This window comes from Pseudophryne corroboree, chromosome 5 (assembly GCF_028390025.1).
Source record: "Pseudophryne corroboree isolate aPseCor3 chromosome 5, aPseCor3.hap2, whole genome shotgun sequence".
Lineage (NCBI taxonomy): Eukaryota > Metazoa > Chordata > Amphibia > Anura > Myobatrachidae > Pseudophryne > Pseudophryne corroboree.
In genome coordinates, this window is record NC_086448.1 from 103986243 (window position 1) to 104011375 (window position 25133).

Below are 25133 nucleotides of genomic sequence, written 5' to 3' on the forward strand. Positions count from 1 at the left end.
CCCATTATGGACTGCCATATTAAACAAAATGTAGGAGTCTTACCTCAGTGTGCTCATTCCAAATGTAAAGGCTAGAGTGTTGGACTATTTAAAATCAGAGGGGTGGGTGGGGCAGGGTGCTAAATTAGGGTGAAGGTGTCTCCTACCTTCAAAAATGTATGAATACATCAATTACAGAGGGAAAAGGGCCCTAATTTGCACACCTTAATTAGTTACTACAGGTTGAGCTAGTGTGAGATAGTGCACCTGCTACCTTTTCCCTCTGTACACTTTACTAAGTCTCAAGCAGAGTAGCACCTCACTACCTAATTAAGGTGTGCAAATTAGGGCCTTTTTCCCATAGTTACAATTACACAAGAAGCAGTTACAGCCAACATACGTCACCCTGTCCCATAGAACTTTCCTCCATCACTTCTCAGCAAGCAACAGCAACAACTAACTATGCCTTACAAAACTGCCTATATCAAAAAGTGGGAGTTAACAGGTTGTTGGTTTCGGTCTCCTTCCATTGGCCCAGGAGAGGTGTGTTATTGGTCAGTTCATATGCAAGCAATGCCCAGTTTGAAGATGCAGTTATAGGGGTTAGCCACTGGTTTTCTGCACACATGCTTTCTTCAGGAAGTTATTTGTTCCCATAAGAGTGACTTTAGATTTCATACATTTAATATAACTAATTGTTGCAATGTGCTACAATTTACCCATAGCTATCAAATTAATACACACATTCTCCTGATCGTTTTGACACTAAGCATGATATAATTAACTTGTTCCGTTCCAATAATACATATATATCTGATGTTACATTCTATTATATAAATACATTATAATGTCTGGTGCTTGTCATGTTTTGTCGATGTGTAATTTATGTGTTGTATGAAATATGTGTTGAATATGTCTTTGTGGCTTCTCTGTGCGAATGCATACGCTACCATATATCCTGTGCACGCTGCGTGTATGCGCACGAACAGAGATCTCTGTTTGGAGTTTGTATGTTGTGTGTACGTAATATTTTTGACTTCGACAAGCCAGATCTTAATACACTGTACGCTTCGTTCCAGTGATCCAAACTGGTGGAAAGGGGAGACAAATGAACGAATTGGGTTGTTCCCTTCCAATTTTGTCACAGCAGACCTAACGGCTGAGCCAGAGATGAGTAAGTAATGCTTTATTATCATATTCTATAATGTTATTCCAAAGCTAAGTATTGCTGGAAATAAACGTTACTGTCCCATCGTACTACAGAGCGGAATCTTGTGTAGAGGGTTCAATAACCTTTTGGGATGATTCATTTTTATTGTTGCAATTTATGTGTCCTGATTGCTTTCTAAAAGTTTCTTGTTCTTTGATCAAATAAAAACAAGATTATCAGCCAGTAATGTTAAAGCTCTTTGTCAAATGTGTACATTAAATTCCGAATGGCTTAGGCTGCATATTTCCCCTTCATTTTTTAAATCCAATAAATTCTATTCCATTGATGACTTTGGGGGCCGTGGATGGATATAAAGTGGATGGAGATGAAGTACCAGCCAACCAGCTCCTGTCATTTTTCAAACCCAGCCTGAGACATGGCAGTTAGGATCTGATTGGCTGGTGATTTATCTCTGTCCACTTTATCTCCATCCAAGGCTTAGTAAATAGACACCTTAATTCTTAGAGTACTGCAACATTGTTTAAGCAAAGTAAAAATCTGAGTGAGCCTATCCAATGTTTACTCTGCCCAGCAGGCAGCATCTGATAAAGACCAGCAGCATGGTTAGATGCTGGTTATTATCTGACTGCATTTACCATCTGATCACACGGGTAGGATCACTGGGCTTTTTCAGATCTGATCACATCTAGGGGGGGGTATTCAATGCTTGTCGGATCCTTTCCGACGGAAAGTGACCGTGGCCTGGGTCAGAGGTGGACGCAATGGCGATGTCTGCGGATTCGAGCTTTATTTTGTACTGCGTGTGCCTCCCGATAGATTACCAATGTGATCTCAATGAGGATTTGTACTAAGGGTGATTTACAGTCAGTGAGTGTTTGTGGGAGGTAATGATGAGGGGGGGGCTAGTCAAATGCAGGCGTGCCGCAACAATTTTGGGGACTTCACAGACTGTCTGGGTACACTGGGGCCGACGATTTACTTCCAACGGACACTGTGCAGCCATAGGGTTTCCCAGACGATTGATGGTGCGTCTTTGCACGCTAGCAAAAACGTTTTTGCAGAATTGCTACGTATGGAATCGCATTAGCGATGGGAGTTGCGTCCTCCTCCGAGCCAGGCTCTAAGACTATGGAGATTTATGTGACTGGGCTAATGCTGTCTTTGGGGGGTGTATTTCAGTGAAGACCGAAAAGAAAACAGTCCAGTTTAGTGATGAAGTGCAAGTAGAGACAATAGAGCCTGAGCCGGAACCAGTGTATATCGATGAGGTAAAAAGTACTTTTGGTCATATTGTGTATAATATAATATTTAAAGCAATGTGCAACATCTCTGATTCCATGCATGATGGTTACAGGATCACCTAATGTAGGATGCCTGTTGATAAACGCTTCTTCATTTTCTTAATTTTGTAATAAAATGTTTTCATATAATACAGTGTATGAAGATATTATTTTTTGCAGGTACAAAAAATTACTTGTCATCTGTTTTTAAGGGCTGGTTCTTCCTCCTAATGTGCTTTTCTCATACGTCCTAGAGGATACTAGGGACGCTTCAAGAACCATGGGGTATAGACGGGATCCGCAGGAGACATGGGCACTTTAAGACTTTAAAAGGGGTGTGAACTGGCTCCCCATCTATGCCCCTCCTCCAGACTCCAGTTAGATTCTGTGCCCAGAGAGACTGGTCACACACTGAGGAGCTCTACTGAGTTTCTCGGAAAAGACTTTGTTAGGTTTATTATTTTCAGGGAGCACTGCTGGAAACAGTCTCCCTGCTTCGTGGGACTGAGGGGAGAGAAGCAGACCTACTTCTGTGAGTTTAAAGGCTCTGCTTCTTAGGCTACTGGACACCATTAGCTCCAGAGGGTCTGATCACTTGGTACGCCTAGCTGCTCGTTCCCGGGGCCGCGCCGTCACCCCCCTCACAGAGCCATAAGAAAGAAACCGGGTGAGTAAAAGAAGAACAGAAGACTTCAGTGACGGCAGAAGACTTCAGAGTCTCTGAGGTACCGCGCGGCGGTCGCGCTGCGCGCCATTGCTCCCACACACAAGCGACACTACAAGGGTGCAGGGCGCAGGGGGGGCGCCCTGGGCAGCAATATACCTCATATATTAGCCTGGCAAAGAGGTATACAGTGCATAGGCACTTAATACAGACCCCCGCCAGTATAAAAATTTGAAAAAGTAGCGGGACTGAAGCGTGCCGATAAGGGGGCGAGGCTTAGCCCTCACGACTCTATACAGCGCCATTTTCTCCTCACAGAGACGCTGGCCCTGCCAAAACACTGATTAACAGCTCACAGTGTAAAAGGGGGGGGGTAGCACAGTTGTTTAGTGTAATATATGTACAAAAATAAAGCACTACATATAATGAGCGTGTGGTAAATGAGCTGGTAAACGTTTTCCCTGTCAGATACTGGGATCTACCCCTTATAGTCAGTGTAATGTCGGTGGGTGTTTAGTACACGTGTGTCGGCATGTCTGAGTGCTCTGCCACAAACGGCTATGGGAATCCCTCTGTCGGCACCGCCGACTCCTGATGGTACTTAATTCATGAGATTAAGTGTCAGTATGTCAGTAGTTGTATGCTTTTCCAAAAGAAAAAAACTATATGGGAGACACAGACGTATGTGGGTGACCCTGTCGGCACCAACTAATCTGACTGGGTATAAATTAACATGATAATGTGATGCATATGTATGTGTGTGTATATATATATATATATATGACCAAATGGGAAGGCCGTGAAGGGCCTGGTCAGCTTAACAAACTATTGCAATATTTTGGAACTAACATTCCTTAAATTCAGATGAATTACAGTTTGAAGTGTTAATATTAGGTGAGTGCTGAATTTGTATGATTTTATATATATATATATATATATATATATATATATATATATATATATATATATATATATAGAACAATAGAGAATAGCGCCCAGGTAAATTCGATAAGACAAAGGAAAATTACTGACTTTTTGGTCAGACGAATGGGACAGGGATTGGATGCTCACCCCTTTGACTTCCCATTCGTGGACAGATAAGCTATGCTTTTACATTTTATCTTGTACGTTTGATACTTGCATTTACGGATGAATTCTATCCCAAAATTTCTATACGAGGACAGATAAGCCTGTTATACTTCTTAATCTTGTACGATTAATACCTACATTTATAACTGAATGTGCTGCTATATACGTCCTTAAAAGCCTTTTTACTGTTTATTGTCTATATATGTAACCTGCATGTATGGCAGGAGTGTGTTTATTAAATTGTTATTGGTTTTAAAAGATACAGTTTCTTACTAAAAATTGGAACCAGCACAGTTCCTAAACTGTTTTTTAAACACCTGTGGAATTTTAAAACAGTACACACTATGTCAAATTTATCTCTCCTTTACATGTCCGGCTTCTAAGAGTCATCTACCAGAAATATCCACAGCTAAGTTGTTATACTTTGTCTGTTTTATTATCACGTTTATTTTCACGAAGAGTGATTCACCGACACTATTAGGCGCTTTTTATACTTCATTTTTTAAATATATATATATATATATATATATATGTGTGTATATGTATGGTACGATTGCATTGATCTGTGGCTCAAGCACAGACGTAGTAATATTTGTGGGGGTGTAATATTAATAATATATATATTTCCCTCAGACCCCTTGGGGTCGCAAAAAATCTATTTTGCCCAGTTACTACTCCCTGTTGTCGACACGAATACTATGTCTTATGTCGACCATAATGTTTCCTGATTAGATCCACAACATCGTCATTCAGTACATGTTTCATACACATTAAGAACGCATTAATTTCACTAGGGACCCTGCTGTTCCTGACAAAAAAAATAATATATATATATATATATATATATATATATATATATGAGATATGTATATATAGATATATGTGTATTTAAATGTGTATATTTATACAAAAAATGTATAATGAATGCTGAAGTAAACTTTTCCTTCTCATGTGCTGGTCGCTCTGTTGAATAACTCTAGGTCAGCCGTGACAAGATGGTTTCAAATCATTACGAGGAGTCCGAGTGTTTATTCTTTTCCCGCCGTGGATAGAATAAAGTGAGAGTCAACCCCTGTTCTGCACGGGGCCCTGTCACAAAGGATCGTTTACAGGAAGCTAAGTGATATTTTAATTATATGCTTTGATTATAGTTGCATTGCATGCGCAGGGGGGAGTGCTTGTATTCAGAAATGGTCGGTTACTTTGTCATCCAATATAATTACCCTGGGGAGAGATGTGATACTCCTTAAGTTGGGTCATATCTAGAACATTGCAACATACTGCCATGCGACTACAAGGGATGGGACTCTCGTGTGCGCGGGCCACTTCCATGGCGGTCTCGGCTAGGAGGGTGTTGTGGATTCACCAAAGGGATGCAATGCTGACTCCGAAAAGAAGTGGAGTCTCTTCCCCATGAAGGTGAAGCCTGGTTTGGTGATGGCCTTGTTAATATGCTCTCGGCAGGTGCCACGGGTAAGTCTACCTTCTTGCCCTATGTTCCCTCACAACGGTTGGTGACGCATTGTTGTAGGAGGCAGTCATTTCGACCGAATAGATAAGGATTCTCCTTTCTTTGCAGGTAAAGGAAGGTAAAAAAAAGGTAAGAGTTCAGCTGCCTTTTCAGGTTCACAGGAGCAGAAATCATCCATTGTTTTCTGCCACGTCCATTGCGGGACATTGGGTCTATCTTGCGGGGGCCCACACCGGTGGGACCACGTCTAAAACTCTTCGGTCAGTCCTGGAAAGGACATGGACCAGTGAGTTAAGGATAGAGTCCCTAGGGGGACATACAGGAGTTCCAGACGTTCCCCTCACCGATTTTTTTTCAAATCGACCTTACCGATCCTCCTCATGACAGGGAGGTAGTATGTGACGCAATACAAGAGTTGTGTCTGGATCAGGTCATTGTCCTGCTGTTCCGGTCATAAAAAAAAAGAGAAGAAGCTGTTGTTCAAGCTTTTTCGTGCTCCCGAGGCCGGACGGCTCGGTCAGACAAATCCCTATATTCCTATTTAAACTCTATGAGGGAATCTCTCATGGCAGGGTTCTCCACTCTGAAAGTGGAGTAAGGAGGTCTAATTACGGTTTCTTCCGCATTAGGCTTACCTGAGGTTTGCGATTCAGGATTGTTGTTACCATTTCACCAGGGTGATGGCGGTATGATGGGTTTCCTTTGATAGTAAGGAGTCATAATTATTCCGTACTGGATCGCTCTCCGAATTACAGAGAGATCAAGAAGCCAAATGGTGCAAAATGTTGTTTTCTCCTGGACAGTTCTTCAACAACAGGACTTGCCAGAATCCCTGTTGGTCCCAACGACGCGGTGATCGGCTTGGGCAATATTATTAGATGCAGTACTGAGGAGAGTTTATTTGCTTCTAAAAAAAAAATCCGTCAATACATTCAGTTGCTGAAAAAGATGGTTGCGGCCTACGAGGCCATTCAGTGGGTAGGTTGCAGGCCTGAGTGTTTAGCGGGACCTGTTGGACAAGTGGTCCGGTTCCCACCTGGGATAATCATGGTTTCAAGACCAGTATCTCACTCCTGTGGTAGCGGCACAATTCTCACCGAGGACAAGTGTCATGTTAGGATACCTGTCGCCTCATTAACGGTCTAGAGTTAAGAGCCGTTTATAACGGTTTTCTACAGACAAAAACCGGAGAAGAAATGGCAGTAGCCAGAAAGATTTTCCGCTGGGCGATGGAAACATTTACGCGCTCTATCAGCGATGTTCGTTCCAAGAGTGGACAACTGGGAAGCAGACTTCCTCGGCGGACACGTTCTCCGTCCAGGAGGGTGGAGTCTTCATCAAGCGGTTTTCACAGAAGTGACAAGTCTTTGGAGAATTCCGCAAATAGACAAGATGGCGTCTCGCCTCGACAAGAAACTTCAGAAATTTTGTTCCAGGTCGAGGGTCCCTCAAGCGATAGCGGTGGACGCCCTAGTGACACCGTGGGTGTTTCGGTCGGTCTATGTGTTCTCTCCACTTCCACTCTTTTCAAAAGATGTTAAGGATTATAAGAAGAACAAAGGTTCAGGTGATCCTCATTGTTCCAGACTGGTCAAGGAGGGCTGGTATTCGGATCTTCAGCAATTACTCATAGGAGATCCCTGACCTCTTCCTCTGCGAGAGGATCTGTTATAGCAGGGGCCGTGTGTGTTCCAAGACTTACCGCGGTTTCCATTGACTACTAGGAGCTTGAACGTCGGATCCCAGCCCGAAAGGGTATTCCCAGTGAAGTCATCCCTACTCTTCTTCAGGCAGAAAAGAAGTAACGTCAAAACATTACCACCATATTTGGAGGAAATTATGTGTCTTGGTGTGAATCCGAGAAGGTTCCTACGGAAGAATTCCATTTGGATCGTTTTCTTCATTCTTTTCTTACAAGATTGTGTGGATGCGATCTTAGGTTGGGCTCGATTAAGGTTCAGATTTCAGCCTTATCGGTTTTCTTCCAAAAACAATTGGCCTCCTTTCCAGAGTTTCAAACTTTCGTAAAAGGAGTCTTACACATCCATTTTCCCTTTCTTACCTCTGTGGCACCATGGGATCTTTACGTGGTGTTGCAGTTCCTGCAATTTCTTTGGTTAAACTTTTCAGTATGGTTGAGTTGAAATTCCCCACTTGGAAAGTGGTCATGCGGTTGACCTTGGCATCCGCGAGGCGGGTGTCTGAGTTGGCGGCTTGGTCTCACAAGAGCCCTGTTTAATCTTCCATGAAGATAGAGCGGAGTTGAGAACTCGGCAGCAATTTCTGCCAAAAGTGGTTTCATCGGTTTCACTTGAACCAACCTATTGTGGTGCCGGTGGCTACTGACGCCTGGGCGACATCGAAGTATCTCGATGTGGTCTGAATTTTGAAATTTTGTGTTGCCAGATTGGCTCAGATCAGGAAAACGGAGGATCTGTTTATCCTATGTGATCCCAGCAAGATTGGGGTTCCTGCTTCCAAGCAGACTATTGCACGCTGGATCTGTAATACGATTAAGCTTGCTCGTTTTACGCCTGGATTGCCGTTACTGAAATCGGTGAAGGCCCATTCTATCAGGAAGGTGGGCTCATCCTGGGCGGCTGCCCGAGGGGTCTCGGTTTTATAGCCTTGCAGAGCAGCTACTTAGTTGGGTTCAAACAATTTTGCAAATATTCTACAAGTTTGATACCCTGGCTGATGAGGACCTCATGTTTGCTCAATCGGTGCTGCAGAGTCATCCGCACTCTCCCGCCCGTTCTAGAGCTTTGGTATAGACCCCATGGTCCTTTTGGAGTCCCCAGCATCCTCTAGGACGTATGAGAAAATAGGATTTTAATATCTACCGGTAAATCCCTTTCTCTAAGTCCGTAGAGGATGCTGGGCGCCCATCCCAGTGTGTACTGTATCTGCAGTTATTGGTTATGGTTACACTCATGTTGTGTTTCTTTTCAGTCAGTCGGTTGCTGACGTTATTCATGCCATGGCATGCGGTATGCTATTATTGGTTGTGTTTACACAAAGGTTGTGTTACATTTTCGATCAGCATATTGCTGTATATTTTTCATGCTGCCGGCTGGTGTTCTATTGAATGCCACGTTCTGCGGCATGTTCGAGGTGTGAGCTGTTATGACGCTCACCGTGTTTAAACAATAAATTCTATCCTCGAAATGTCCGTCTCCCTGGGCACAGTTCTATAACTGGAGTCTGGAGGAGGGGCATAGAAGGAGGAGCCAGTTCACACCCATTCAAAGTCTTAAAGTGCCCATGTCTATACCTCATGGTCCTTTTGGAGTCCCCAGCATCCTCTACGGACTAAGACAAAAGGATTTACCGGTAGGTATTAAAATCCTATTTTTTGTGTGTATTTATTGAACGGAGGGCGGGCTATTTTTGTCTTTGTCAAATTGGTCTATTTTTTTAACCTGTATGCCCCGGTCACCTAATTTATTTATTTAGTCTGTCTTTTTCTCCTCCATTTGTTTTGTGTGTAACCTTGTTATGTACTGTATTGAGACCTATTGTCTCCTTTCAGCAGGTTTAGGGACCAGAGATGGTTTTGTTATTTTTTTTTGCAGTGTTTGCCCCTGAGTGTTGTGGGAAACATTGGTCAGATAGGTGTAGGGAAGGGTGTAGTATGGTATGCCGGCGGCCGGGCTCCCGGCGACCAGCATACCAGCGCCGGGAGCCCGACCGCCGGCATACTGACAGCGTGGCGAGTGCAAATGAGCCCCTTGCGGGCTTGCTGCGCTCGCCACGCTACGGTATTTATTCTCCCTCCAGGGGGGTCGTGGACCCCCGCGAGTGAGAAAATCTGTCGGTATGGCGGCTGTCGGGATTCCGGCGCCGGGATCCTGACAGTCGGCATACTGAAGACCACCCGTAGGGAACAGAAGCTTTCTGCATAATGACAGCCTGGCCTCAAATAAACTCCGCTCTGATGAGTGTCCGTAATGGCTGCATATATAATTGTGCATGTTATAAATAGCTTTGTGTGCATAAAGCAGCTTCCCAACCTTAGCGCCTCTTTCAGTGAAGTGTTGCTTGTGTATTGCTCACATGGCTGTTTTGCATCACATGGGCATTCTGGGACCCACCATTTGTTTTATTCATCTTGCCGCAGGATAAAATGAATCGGTTACTACAGATGCTGCAAAGTGCAGATCCCACCGATGGCCTACCGGACCCAGCCGATTTACTTCATCTTGAAGGTGAGACTAATGCTCTAGATGTTTCTTGCATTGCTAAAGGCCATTTTCCTCCCTGGGGTATGATTTTTCCCAACCACTCCCCATATCCCTCGTTCACAGACTAGTTTATTGTTGGGGTTCTTACACCTTGGGTCCTCTTTGATGTGATTTAACTTCACGGAAGCTTCTTCATAGATTAAGCTTCTGATTGGACAAGTTCCATGTCCGTCCAATCAGCCATCTACTAATCTGGGGGAACTGGGGTCTTTCTATTTTGCATCCACTTCCTACCATAGTTTTAAAGCCTATTTATAATTTATTCATGTGGTTGTTTTTTTGTTTTGTTTTTGTATTGTTTTTTTTTTTTTCGTTTTGTTTTTTAATGCTCAATTCAGTGAAACACTTGTGATCTTTTCTGACGTGGCCATGTTTGTTCAATCGGATTGGCTGAATTTGGTGTGTTCTTGCCTAGCTGAATAGCAGAATGCATGTGTTGTTTACATTGAGTTATATGATTTTATTTTTGTATGTTTATACCTTGTGCTTTCTCATTGTGTTTGTCTACTTGCCAGCTGCTTGTCACCAGATGGGGCCAATGATTGACGAAAAACTTGAAGATATTGACAGGTTTGTGTTCTAGTTGATCAAAAAGAAAATATTAATACATTGAGATACAGGATGAAAGTTAAACATAGGTGGAAATGTCATGTATGGCAAATGTAACGGATCTGTGTATAAGAATGGTTCTTAGGTTACGGCCTCCAGCGATGCCATGGTGTTGGTCAGTGGTTTAGTGGTCTTTTAAACTGCGCACTGCCCTTCTGTGGGTGGCGTCTATAGGCCCCTGTGTGCTTATGTTAGGTCACTGTCTAGTGACGTTGCAGTACTGTACTTCAGTGATGTCACTGTTTCTAATGGGTTCATAGGTTGCATTCTTGCTGTAGTGATGTCACAGTTTTGTAATACCCCTTTCACGCCACACAAATAACCCGGTATCGGCCTGGCATATTGCCGAGTCGACACAGGTTGCTGTGTGGTGGGAAAAGGCCCATGGTGAATTCCTGGGTCGCCTGATCCGGTAATTCAACCCGGGGATAAAGCAGTGTTATTCCCGGGTTGAATACCGGGTCAGTGGAGTGTGAACGAGTTTCCGGGTCGATGTGACTACATAGGGAGAGGCGGCGTGGATATGAGCTCATCTCCAGCGCCGCCTCCGTCCCCGCCCCTGTATAGCAACCAGACCCGGCAATATGCTGGGTTGGAATGGCAGCGTGTAGGGTCAAATGCCGGGTCCCACCCCCAAGGATCCATTTCCAGTTACCGGGTGGGACCCGGCATTTGCAATGTGAGAGGGGTATAATGAGTTAATAGGTTGCATGTTTGTACCTACAATATAGCAATAATCCTTAGTGAAATCATGAGCTGCATTCATTCAGTGATTCAGAGATGCAACTGGAATAATGTGCATCATAATGAATGTTCAGCCCAAATAAAGCACACTTATTGCCTGCATACAGGGTTGTTTCCATTACCATTAAATCTTGGTGGAATGCCGCAATAAGATGTAAATTCTTGTTGCACACTGGCCACACGCTGGGCCTGACTCCAGGTCGGATTTAAAGTTTTCCTATAAAGCCGTGGAAGCCGGACTGACTCCCTTTATGCTAATACCGGATTCTGTACAGGTAATGCGAGAATCTGTGCGTCTTGGAGCAGGAAGTGGGGCTGCGTCTCGGAGCTGGAAGTGGGGCTGCGTCTCGGAGCTGGAAGTGGGGCTGAGTCTTGCAGCTGGAAGTGGGGCTGCCCACTGATTTTATGCCAACTGCCCGGTAGCAGCACTTGCCCCAGTCCCATGCTAGGTGTAAGAGATCTGTCAAAAACAGGCTTCCCGACTAATCGTCCTGAGCTGTAGCTACACGCCCATGTCGCTTCCATGAGCCCAATCTCTTGCAGTTTGAGCCTATTTCACGCCAAGCTTGATCCAGCAAAAAACTGTCCGCTTCTGCGCATGTGCTGGAAAGAGCCATACCACTCTGGATCAGAACCAAAGTCACGTTTGTTACACAAGGCTATGTGCATGAGAATGGATGCAGTGTCATTCCTTGTTACGTACTCAGTCACCTGTCTTTCTAGAGCAATGAAAACATTTCCTTTTGGGTTTTTTTTCTCTCATTAACCAAAACGGTAACTCCTTGTATTTCAGAAAGCACTCCGAACTTTCAGAGTTAAATGTCAAAGTTATGGAGGCACTCTCTCTATATACAAAATTAATGAATGAAGATCCCATGTATTCAATGTATGCAAAGATGCAAAACCAGCAGTACTACATGCCGCCAGCAGGGGCCCCTACGCAGCAGGTATTCATTCCGTCAGTCTGTGTGTGTTTTTCCAATGTCTTGCCGTCAGAGGAGCATCTAGTGCTTGTATCATTGTGCTGCTTATCATGCAGGAAGGTGCTTGTCAGCATGTTTATGTGGTTGTTCTTCATTGATTTCCTGCTTCTTTATTTATTGTCTCCATTCAGACATATCAAGGACAACATCCGAATGCCACCTATCTTGTTAGCGGAAATACACAGATGGGCCACATCCAGGCTTACCCAATTCCTTCGGAGCAGATACCCTCTCTACATCAGGCACCTGTCCCTCATCCTGCCGCCTCGGATCACCCCAGCCAGTCACCTCAAGCTTCCTATAAGTAATGTGAATATTTTATTTTTTTTACCTTTAATTGGTATGGTACCTATAACATCAGGGTGCTAGTAGAGTCATTGCCTTATACTAAGATTGAAGCGATTTAGGTTATGGATGAATTAGTGGCGTGTGTACTGCAGTGTAAGCTGATGGAAGGAATCCCATACAGGTTTGCATAAAAATGTGATTTAGAAAAAAAAAAAATTAAATCAGATTTTTGAGACTTAAATAGGATTTTTTTTTATTACTTTTATTTTTTTATTTTTTTTAGTTAACGGTTTCATTTTATATGTTTACACCTTGTTTTTAGTAATACATGAACAATTTTTGAAGTGAGCACATTAACAAAATTAACAGAGTAATAGAATAAATACACACTAAACCATTGCAAGAAATACAATTAGGCTCTGAATTTCACTCAGTCAGTTGTTTGAGTCTAACATGTACATGTCTTTGTCCACGTCCTCACGTTTGTCCTCAACAGAAGAGGCTCTGTAGCATGCAACCAGCTTAGCTGCTCTTTCATTTCCCAATCTGTTGAGTGTTTGGGATTGTACAAAACCGTACGTTGAAAAAATCCTTTCAATTCCTGCACATGATGAAACTGCGGTGAACATCTGCTTCAGAAGATTTACTACAGAAGTGTCTAACTGAGGTTGAGCTGCGTAGGACATCCACCAGGCTACAGGAGATACTTAGCATAAATTGTCCACTTCAAAAATGTGACGATTATTGACATGAGCAAACTCTATAGCAGTCTCCGTTTCAGCAGGACTAAGCTTTTTTCCCCTATACCTAGGATCAAGTAGATTAGCCAGCAAGCGGGCATCTGTGAGTGCAATTTTAGCTCTTGCCTTGGCCATCTTTATTACATTGCTGTGGGGTCCAATCTCTTCAAGATCATGTAACAGCTTCTTCCACACTTGTACGACCTCACTGATTGTGCAGTTGCGTCTTTGTGCACGATCCAGGGCTACAGCTACAGGTTTCAGTCGAGCCAAATAATCTTCAGCACCTGCTTAATACCAAAGTTATTAACTTTGTCAATAATGTCTTGTGGGATATCATCTTTGTTTTCATCACATACTCTAACAAGAATGGGCCAGTTTTTCAAAAAGGACTCCAAATAGTCTGCCATAGTATTACAGCATACGTCACTTGGTAGTATATACTTGGTAGAATCTCCTATACACCATCCATTATTCTCCCCAACTGAGCTAGGGGGGAAAAAAAAAAATAGACTGCCATCAGCTACACTTCCATCTCTTTGTAAGCAAGATGTAGATTTTTAACGTTATGATTTAAATCATGATTTAATCTTTTGATTTAAATCGTTTATGTAATCATTTGATTTCAATCGTGCAACCCTGATCCCATATAATTCTCTATACACCAAATCCAGTAATAATAAAAATAAATGATTAAATCACATACTGTAGCTATCAGTGACAATAGGGGTGGTGTGGTGTATGAGGGGGAGCAGATAAAACATCTGCAGATAGAGTTAGATTTGGGTGGGTTATATTGTTTCTGTGCAGGGTAAATACTGGCTGCTTTATTTTTACACTGCAATTTAGATTTCAGTTTGAACACACCACACCCAAATCTATCTCTATCTGCACATGTTATATCTGCCCCCCCTGCAGTGCACATGGTTTTGCCCATTAGCTAACAAATTTGCTCCTGCAATCAGGTCTGAATTAGGCCCAGTGACCTGCTGAGCCAATCTGAGAGCTATATCCAATGCCAAATTGCGGTGTATATATATATATATATATATGCCATGCATCCCTCCGTTCAATATTTTCTTTTTCCTGTTTTATTTTTATTTGCACTGCTAGTGCGATAAAAGGCCAGAGTACACAGGTCAAAGTCAGTGATCGCGCTGAGCGAAAAAAAAAATGTGGGTCCCAGGGATCCCTTACTTTAAAAATTTGGGGTCCCACGTCGCTGTTTCTGGGTCCCATCGCAATTTATGCTTTTGTGCACCCCATGTGCCTCCCCACACCCTTAAATGCCTATCCGATCCCACTACATATCATACCATTCAACATGATTAAATGATTGTTAACGCCTTCATAATCCTACTTTTTTTGTGTGTGTGAACAGTCACAATGCACACTCCTTTGCCACGGAACGCACACTCCTCTGCCATACAGAAGTCACAACACACATCTCAATCCATAAATGCAAAACACACACTCACCTCCCAGAGAACAGACAACAAAACAATCTCCTGAAATCCCACAGTACAGGCACAAACAAAACCCACATTCATCAGCATCAGTACCTTTCCATTCCCTCAGCTACATACTGATATGACATAAACATCCATTTCCCCCACTTAGGGGCCCATTTATCAAAAAATGTATGTAGAAGGGACGTCATTCACAGACATATCGCATCGGCCTTGCAGCGCAGACGAAGCCCAATATAGCTGCAGATATATTGGCGTATCTGGCTGTGCGTATGTGCAGTCCGCAGACCGCCCATACACTTGCTGCAGGGAATGCTGGAAAATGACATCTTAAATGCCCGCACACGTGACATCAGGCACGACATCGCATTAAACAGGGTTTTTCTCTACTTTGTGCTATTCACGAAGCAGATTACCGTGAAGTCCTTGACTTCTCCAACGGCACCCTTGCGCCGTACTTTTGTATGTTGAGTGTGATTCACGAAGGAACGGAAAGCTCTGCTTTCCGCTTCTGCATGGAGTTCAGGTTCGCCATCTCAGGATGGCGCAACCTGAACTTCTGTGCGGAGACAGCAGGGAAGCTCATTGCTTCCCTGTTCGGCACACGTGCTGGCTCCGCCCCCTGACCTCCCAGCAGCCACTGCAGCCTCCAGGGAGCAGAGTCTGACGCATGCACCTGGTACGATGATGTGGACGCTGGAGAAGACTGCATCACTGGACCTCTGGATACCACAGCGCATCGTCGGAGAGGTGAGTATACATGAATTGCTACTTATTTAAGCTATATATCGCATTGAACCGATGTGATGTATAGTGATAAGTAACAATTTAGTTTACACTTTCTGCATGAATAGACCCCTTAGTGTAAAAAAAAAATACACTCACACATATGTACACATGCTTATTTGATAATTCAGACAGAGGCTTTGCAAAAATTCCAACATGGATAAAGACAAACAAAAAAAACTATACAACGATATACAGAAACAGAAAGTTAACTTTCCATCACCTAATGATAGTGGATCATATAAAGTTTAAATATCTGTATTCCAGTAAAGAAGGTAGTTATAGTCTAGAGTCACACTTAGAACACTTGGGGCATTCTCAATATCTGTACACCACAGAGCACCTCATAGATTGAAGGGGTACTTCTGACTATGGTGGCCAATCCCGGGATCGGGATCAGCGGGATCCCGGGATATAGGGCCAAAAATGGCCGGGATTCACAGGACGCTCAAACGCTGCCCGGCTTCCTCCTTCCGGGTCCCCAGCGCAGCGTGAGAGGTTACGCTGCGCTGGCAGCTGCTGGTGGGATCCGCCAGCAGCGTTCACAGGATGTTCCCCTCCCGCCCGCCCCTGGTATATGGTGAGTTATATGGGCGTGGTGGGGTGGGGCGAGGGGGCGGCCACCTAGGTAGAAGCGAATCCCGGGATTGGCCATTTTTCAATCCCGATACCCGGGATTTAAAAAATGGCCCGGGATTGGCTTCCCTACTTCTGACTGTGGAATTTAACTTAACACCTTGTTGTACAATATTTGCAAAGACTAAAAACGGTACATGAAAAAAATTCTTGTAAATTCTTGTGGATATTAGGTACTTATCCAACAAGAATCCATACACCTCTGACTAAAAAAAGACACACACACACATGTACACATACGCACTCATTTTCAGATACACAGACACATGTACACATGCATACAGAGCAGACACACACATACTTATAAGTACACAAACAGTCACATATGTATACACATGCATACAGACACACACATACTAGATACTACACAAGTTACCTGGGTGGTCTTTCTATTTTACCGGGTTTAAGAGCGCTGGGAATGGCAGGGAATCCAGACAGGGGATCTTCGTGCTATAAAGCTTCACAACCCGGGAGTAGCAGCGTGTTAATGCATTAGCCAGGCAGAGCTCTCACCGCTCCACGTCTCCTCTGCTGTCCGCCGCGAGTGCCTGACATGCGGCCATTCAGCCACATGCAGTCACCGGTGTGTTATGGCCGGTCGCTCCTCGGCTCTCTCTGCTGTGTCGCCCGGCTTTGTGTAAGGAGAGGCTGCACCAAAGACGCTCCACCCTCCCTATCTGTCTAGTGCTGGCCTATCCAACCGGCAGGCGCCGGCTGACATTGAAGAGGAAGGGGAGGTGTCTCACACTGACATTGACACGGGGACGGTGGCAGGATTCCAAAGGCTGTGGTGCACAGTGGTCATCACAGTGCGTCCTGTGGGACCCGCTCCTTTTTGCAAACAGAGTCCCTCGATACTCCTAGCGCGTAAAAAACGCGCTGTAGCGTGTTTTTGCGATCACTGCAAAGTACACATACCTTGTACACCACTAGTAGATTTGCGTGCTATAGTAGTGCGACAAGCAGGCTATTATGAGAAAAGTGGCAGAGAGACTGGGGACTTATGAGTTGCACCATGCGTCTCGCATTGTACAAATTTGCACTGCCTAGGTTGTGAGCCAAGTACCCCAGGTACACTACAAACCTGTTTGAGTGCGGCTGCAATGTGAAAAAGCTGCTATGCGGTGTGAAAAAGATATAAGTCTGAACTAGCTATCTGTGGTGCGGTGTCTAAGTCGCATCATTTGTCTTGCGCCATTTAGCGCAAAAACACTAGGTGGATAAGGACACATATATAGAATGTAGAATCAGATGATCGCCTGGTAGCCAGATCAGCTTTCTTTTTTTTTTTCTTTTTCTTTTTTTTGGTGTAAAATACATTAACGCTACTGAATAGTATGCATAGGGGCCTGGACTTTGGGGCAAGAGAGGTCACTGATAATTATACTAGCTCCAGGTTTCCTGATGAGTTTGCGTTACACACGGAACGTCTGTGCAGCAGCCGTGTCCATTTCCTGTAGTATGTAGAGGAACTGGCGTCTAATGACATCTCTGTAGCTTTCCTGTGGATAGCTTTGTATTTGGAGAGAAACAATCGATAGGAAAAGTATTTAATCCTTCCTCAAGATAACTGATAGATAATGTGTTTAGACAGCGAGGGTGACTCAGAGGAAACTCCATAGAACAGGGCAGAGAAAAGGTCAGTAGTAGAACACAGAGGAGAATCACTTACCCAGTGCATTCCAGCAATAGTCACTGGCTTTTTTGACCAACACGTCCAAAAGACATTCCAGCATGTTCCACATATAGCGGTTATACTTGTAGACTAATGCTGCCCAAACATAACTCGATATCGTGTAGAAATAGACAATATTGACACGTCTTGCAACTGATCGCATGCACACCGTGCATGTTTTAGGTGCGAATATGATGCGATGCGAGGCCCTTTGGGTCGCACGTCGCATCAACTGATCATATGTGCTGCAGGTGTGATCAGTCGATCCCGGCAGCAGGCAGTTGCCGCTGTATGATAGATCGTATGGTGAAAATGCACTGTACAATCCATCGTATGCTGGGAGGGGAAAGGGGGGGTTCGCATCTGATGCGAGTCATCCAGGTGGGGTATGGGTCATTAGGTCGACCACTATTTGTCGACATGCATTAGGTCGACAGGGTCACTAGGTTGACATGGAAAAAGATCGACATGAGGTTTTTTTTTACTTTTTTGGGTGTCATTTTCTTTGTAAAGTGACGGGGAACCCCAATTAGTGCATGCCTTGTGAGCTTCGGGCAAGGTGTCTCATTCCACTACTACTGCGCTCAGCACAGGTTACCGTTCCCAATCGTAGTCCACGTGGATCGTAAAGTATGGAAAAGTGAAAAAAAAATATGTGAAAAACTCATGTCGACCTTTTTCCATGTCGACCTAACACATGTTGACCTAGTGACCATGTCGACCTAATGCACGTCGACCAATAGTGGTCAACCTAATGACCGTATCCCATCCAGGTGTATGGCCAGCATATCAGTTGAATATGAATTGGCCGTCTTGTAACAAACCAGCACCACAAAGATTGCTTTCTTGTTGAATTCCTAGCCTAGTCCTAGGAGCTGACATTCACCTTCTTTATTCTTTGGAACAGTTACAGTATGACTGTGTGTCTGGCTTTGTATTCTTGCTGTTGCTAGTTATCCCTGATGATGGCGCCGTCATATGGCGCAGGACTAGTGCAACAACTGTGATTTTTTGAGGGTGGTGGTCCGTATTTGAAACGCGTAAACGCCACCTTTATTCTAACGGACTTGCTTGTTTGTGTGTAATACCATGAGCGGAGGCTGCTGTATGTACATATGAAGTGTTACACGCAGGTATTAGAGCCCAATATTGTTAAAAGAAAGTTAAAAATGCTTTACCAGTAATGAGTTCAGTAGAGTATCCCTCAGATGTGATCTTACTTTCCCCAGTGAGAAGACGTATTCCGCATATAATTGTATTTAAAATGAATCCGATTTAAAGTGGATTTTGCTGCTTACACACAGTGAAAGCAGCCATTTATGGGGCGCATACAGAACACTATGTGCGCCTGCTTGTGGGGCTTATTTTGCTTATATTCACACTGCGCACAGTCCCTCATACTCAAGTACTGGAGCGTTGTATTCCTTTCATAGAGGGCGCTTTGATGGAATTCCGGGTTATGTAGAGGATTTAGCAGCGCAGATCAGTCTGTTTTCAGATGGATCTTTTGGCCCAAGTATAGGCTGGGGCCAGTGCACCCTGATGATAAGCCTGTAACACTAAACGCACCACACTGCATATGGGCAACCATACACATCTATTTCCAAGCACGCAGTGCGGGCACAATTATGGCATTAAGCCCCCACATGTTTAACCTATTTGCCGGAACACAGGCTTTCGGTCCACTAACGATTTATCTTAAATATCTCTATGTAAAAATTAAAATTGTAAATATATTGATAACATTTCTCCTTCATATAAACGCACTGGTTTGTATTTTAAGATCTATAAAAACTGAAAATGTTCACCTAATTTAAATTCTGTTAAATTGATGCTCTCCTCATATTGCATGCGGTATGTTTACAAAGGGTGGTCTTCAGTATGCCGACTGACGGGATCCCGGCGCACAGTATACCGGCGCCGGAATCCCAACAGCCAGCATACCGACACTTATTCACCCTCCTGGGGGTCCACGATCCCCCTGGAGGGAGAATAAAATAGCGTGGCGCGCGCAGCGAGCCCGCAAGGGGCTCATTTGCGCTCGCCACACTGTCGGTAAGCCGGCGGTCTGGCTCCCGGCGCCGGTATGCTGGTCGCCGGGAGCCCGACCGCCGGCATACCATACTGAACCCTTTACATATGCCTCGCATGTATTACCACCTGCAAACAGTAGGTGGCAGATAATGAGTGTGCACTTCTATTGGACAGAACACAATCAAACATTTACAAATATACGATGTTGAATGATAAATTGTTTACAGATCTCGTTACTTTCTTATACTGTATGTATTAGCCTTATTTCGTGAGCAACATTAGGTATGGTGCATATTTGTTTTTCCTGTATCCGTGTGTCATAATGATGTAATGCACGAGTATATCACATTTGTCCTCACGTGCACAATGCAATATCTGTATATTCAATCCTTCTTGAATAAAAAAATTACTCTATTTAAAAAAAAAGTTTACAAATATATAGTAACTGTTCCTCCCTGTGTATATGTTTTGATTGTCTTTATAATGTTTCTTATTCAGCTTTAAAAGTTATGTTTTTTAAGAAATGTTTACAGACTATGGTCAAGTTGTTTTGTGTAACCCGTGGCTCATGCTACTGCTATGTTCTGGCATTCTGTCAGCCTCACGGCATGCTGGGACATGTAGTTGAACAAAATCCATATTCAGATTAAGTTGAAGCGAGTTGAAGTGTCCCGTTTCTTAACCTTCCATTTTCTCCATGTTTTCCAGAACCACAGTAGTTGGCTCCACTGCAGGAAGCTCGTATATCAGCCCAGCCCCAGGATACAGCGCCAGTGCTGCTGCCGTAGATCTTACTGTTTATCAGACTGGTACAAACATGTCCGGGGTTCCAAGCTATACACTAACCTCCTCATCCCTCTCTCCATCTGCTGCCAACCAAGATCAACAACAGAGTTACTCCCAGCAGAAAGCTCTACTATAGATCCTATAATCCTGGACTTTATATATTAGCTGTAGCACCTATATAATACCTGTAATGTGACCACTTCCATTATTAAACCATGCCTTTTTAATTTCTATTTCACCATTAGCCAACTATTTTCTTAAGCAAAGACCTAGGTTGCACTGATTTTAATCCAGTTTAAACTTTGTACGATACACTACAGGAAACTTACGGGACACAGCAATTTGCACCAGGCTCGGTTAGGAGGCTTTTCGGAAAAATTGCCGTTGCACATATAAGTGGTGGACAGTCAGTGACGTGTCATGGTGTTTTTTTCATGGTGACCGTACAGTTGCACTTAATAGTGATACATTTATGTAAATGACAACCTATAATCCACATGTAGCAACGAATTGCCCGGTCTTGTTAGCGTTGTGTCTTGTGTGCGGATATGGTGAACGACTGACCCTTGAAATAATTGATCTTCAATCAAGTTGCAGCATAACGTAAAGCTTGTTCTCTACCATTTATTTTATTAACATCTTTGAACAGTGCAGTGATAGTTCTAGTATATTACTGTAGCTGCCGTCACACAGTGTGGAATTCATAGTTGTGAGAATTGGACCTTTCTATATTACGAAGGAGCTTGTGTCTGAGGCATGGCTTCACTCGCTGATGACTGATAACGTTGAACTGGAAATTCCCTATTCTAGTTAACATATCTTGAAAAATGTTAAATATGGTCCTTTGTATCTGGTTTTTCCATACAACCCATTTTGAGGCACCAGGTCAGAAGTTTTACACCTGAAAGTTTGGATAAAGTTTGTTGGAATTAACAATCTTTGGGGGTCATTCCGAGTTGATCGCTAGCTGCATTCGTTCGTTGTGCAGCGATGAGGCAAAAAACGGCACTTCTACGCATGCGGCGCAATGCGCACACGCGACGTACTATTACAACGAACAAAGTAGTTTCACACAGGGTCTAGCGAAGCATTTCAGTCGCACTACTGGCCGCAGAGTGATTGACATGAAGTGGGCGTTTCTGGGTGTCAACTGACCGTTTTCAGGGAGTGTACGAAAAAACGCAGGCGTGCCAGGGAAAATGCAGGCATGGCTGGCCAAACGCAGGGCGTTTTTGTGACGTCAAAACAGGAACTGAAGTGATCGCAAGCGCTGAGTAGGTCTGAAGCTACTCTAAAACTGCACAAAAAAACTTTGTAGCCGCACTGCGATCCTTTCGTTCGTACTTCTTCTAAGCTAAAATACAATCCCAGTGGGAGGCGGCTTAGCGTTTGCACGGCTGCTAAAAACTGCTAGCTAGCGAACAACTCGGAATGACCATCTTTATCAGCATAGTTAGGCTATGGTATTTTTTAAACTCTTAAGATAAATAAAAAGGGATAATTGAAAAAAACTTTTTTTTTCAGGTCCTCATTTTACAATAAGTGCAGGTTTTTTTTTTCTCGGAATCCATTTTTTTTATGGCTACATTTGTACATAACTATAATACACTTGTATAGAAATGTTTAGTTTTAGTATATAAATTATTTTGTTCCTTGAGTACATTTGCTGAATCCAGTCTTTATGTTATTGCCGGCTTCCGTTTCGTTTCCTGTATTTTTTGTTGCCATATGAAGTCATCAGATACACGTGTCCATACTACGACTACAACACATAACGCGTATTAATAATAGTGTGATCATCTACTGTGGGTTGTTTTGTTATAATTGGTGAGTAGTGATGTCATCTCACGTAATGAATTATTAGTGACATCACATGAGTATTTGTGTAACACTGCAACGACTCACACATTATACAGAATACCACATTCCCAATCGTAGATTATAGCTGTGGTAGGATATCCTGTGAGTGTTTTTATGGACACCCGATTGTCAGCTATGCAATAGGGATGCAGTCCGTTTACCTCCAATCAAAATCCCAATGTTCAAAATCCCGACACCAATTGACCGATGGTCAAAATCCCGACACCAATTGACCGATGGTCAAAATACCGACATGGACAAAATACCGACAATTAAAATACCGACAAGGTCAAAATACCGACATGTAAAATGCAGACAGGAGTTTTTCATGCTTTTTTTCCATTGAAACCGACTTGTTCATACTTTACCATCCCAGTGGACCTGGACGGGGAATATAATAGTGTGCCAAGCGCAGCGAGCCATGCGAGGGGACGCGGTACACTTTATATGGTGTCCATGTTGACTTATGTCGACATACACAAAAAACAACAAAAACACATGTCGGTATTTTGACCTGTCGGCATTTTGCATGTCGGGATTTTGACCTTGTCGGTATTTTAAATGTCGGTATTTTGTCCATGTCGGGATTTTGACCATCGGTCAATTGGTGTCGGGATTTTGATTGGAGGTATATCACACCGATCCCATGCAATATATTCTATTGGGACCTGCCTCTTTTGGGGTTCAGAGTGGCCCACTGACATTGGGGTCACAGATGGAGAAGAGATTGAACACCTGACTTGCAACTGATAACTGGAAAACCTATATTGCTAGTTTTAAAGGGACACTAACCTTCTAGTATGCTGTAATTCCGCCTAGTATAGGTAAATGTGTTTCCTATTGAGAGTTTTATGCTAATCTGTGCAGGCTATTGTCTGCTACCTCTACACCTGCTCTTCTGTGTATTCCTGCAAATAAATCATTATAGCGTTATATCCCCTTTTGAAGTTAATTTCTCTGCTATTAAAGCCTTCATAATCTATAGTAAAGGATAGATACTACTATATACTTTACATGCCACCTATAGAATAATGCATTATATCAAGTTGCCTAATGTCTGCACATGCCCTATACTGATATCGTGCCGCACTGTAATGTCAGGGCCACAAAAATAATAATGATAATGGAAAGATTAAATAAAAATATATATATGGTCAATTTGCTAAAAAAAACAAAGAAATCCGTACTCTTAATACGAGATGATCCTTTTGAGGAATCGCACACAAATGCTTTTTGAAGCATTCCTATTGCCTCCGCATGGTGCAGACGTCATCTTGGGCGGGATGTACTAAGCGCAAAATGCGCTAAACCCCCATTTGCAGCATTTTCCTAATGTACTAACCCCCGGCCGGCATGTCAGCGCCGTGGAGGGGTTCGCCAGCTTTTGCTGTCAATACCCCATAGAAGCCTATGGGCTTCTTTCCGCAGCGCTGTATGAGGGATCCAATCGGATCCCTCCCAGCATGCCCCACGGCCACCCCCGCCATTCTGCAGATGCCCAGAATGACACGGGGTCGAAACCCGGAAGTCAGGGATCGCGAAGGACAGCTGTTATCGGAAGAGCTATCCTTTGCAATGCTAAGCGCATATGTAAGTACATATGCACTTTAGTATCGTGGCGATCAGCGGCGATGTCGCATAGTACATCCTGCCCCTTGTGAGTTGGACTAATATTGAGGAGACTCAGCCTTTGTCATGAGCTTCAATGGAATTGATAGGCTGATTACAGCCGATATGGCTGCCTGCCCCCGTACATACAGATGTAGCCATCTTACTGCCATGCAGATTCATTCATCCTTCTAAGAATGAATGGAACGATCACCGGCTGCGATTAGTCCCTGGCACGCCATACAGCAAGCGTATTGCAGGAAGATGAGCATGGCGGCATCTGTATTGTATATATCTGAGTGATAATATACAAACACAATTCAAGTGTGACTTCTCCAGGTGGACTGTGGAATAAAAATAAACCCCATTAGTTTACCCTGAATTATGTGACAAATTATTATACATTGTTCATTTCTCACTAGAATGAGTATATGTTTAGGAGAGGTTTGCAATATGTAGTATTCAATTATTTATAAATGAAGTACAAAAAATGTTTGTAGATAATGCATGGTAATACCGATAAATAAAGACTTGTGTATTTTTTTTTGGTATTTTTAGTTTGCCCTTCGTTTTAAGAATGAATTAAACATTTTGTTTCCATCTCTGTATTATATGTTGCAATCTGCTTTCTGAATGTCCTTTTTTATGTTGAAATAAACCAGAGTACCTAAAGAATGACGTGATTGTCTCATTTGTATCATGGTGATCGTAATGTTACATAGCTGTACAATATATATTATATTGTCAATGCTCAGGGTGCTGGGACAGACAGAAAAATTCTGTGTGTATACTGTATGTATAATGTAGTGTATACACATGTTGAAGTTCCATAAGTCATAAGATAGCTGTAAGTAAAGAAAATGGTAGGTGGTGCCACTGTACTGTGACGTCTTGGAAATGCCCAGACCTGCATCAGTTGTAATCTGACATATCTTGAGTCAGTTTGAACACTGGCTAGGGCATGATAGTGGGTGCCCCATTTCCGAAGTTAAGCGGACAGTCAACATCCCTCGATCC

At 43.3% G+C, this 25133-nt stretch overlaps 1 protein-coding gene across 2 annotated transcripts in view; it reads left to right on the forward strand.

Moving 5' to 3' along the window:
- STAM (signal transducing adaptor molecule) overlaps positions 1-24791 on the forward strand; it is a 198402-nt gene extending 173611 nt beyond the window's left edge. Inside the window, exons 8-14 of one of the 2 annotated variants that reach the window (XM_063921537.1) lie at positions 1059-1153; positions 2330-2418; positions 9775-9862; positions 10414-10468; positions 12045-12198; positions 12366-12543; positions 20571-20658. In XM_063921537.1, coding sequence (XP_063777607.1) covers positions 1059-1153; positions 2330-2418; positions 9775-9862; positions 10414-10468; positions 12045-12198; positions 12366-12542 — 658 coding nt within the window. In that variant the 3' untranslated portion in view covers position 12543; positions 20571-20658. Of the gene's footprint in view, positions 1-1058; positions 1154-2329; positions 2419-9774; positions 9863-10413; positions 10469-12044; positions 12199-12365; positions 12544-20570 lie in introns of both variants that reach the window. The other variant, XM_063921536.1, reaches the window with a different exon arrangement.
- The last annotated feature ends 342 nt before the right edge of the window (positions 24792-25133 follow it).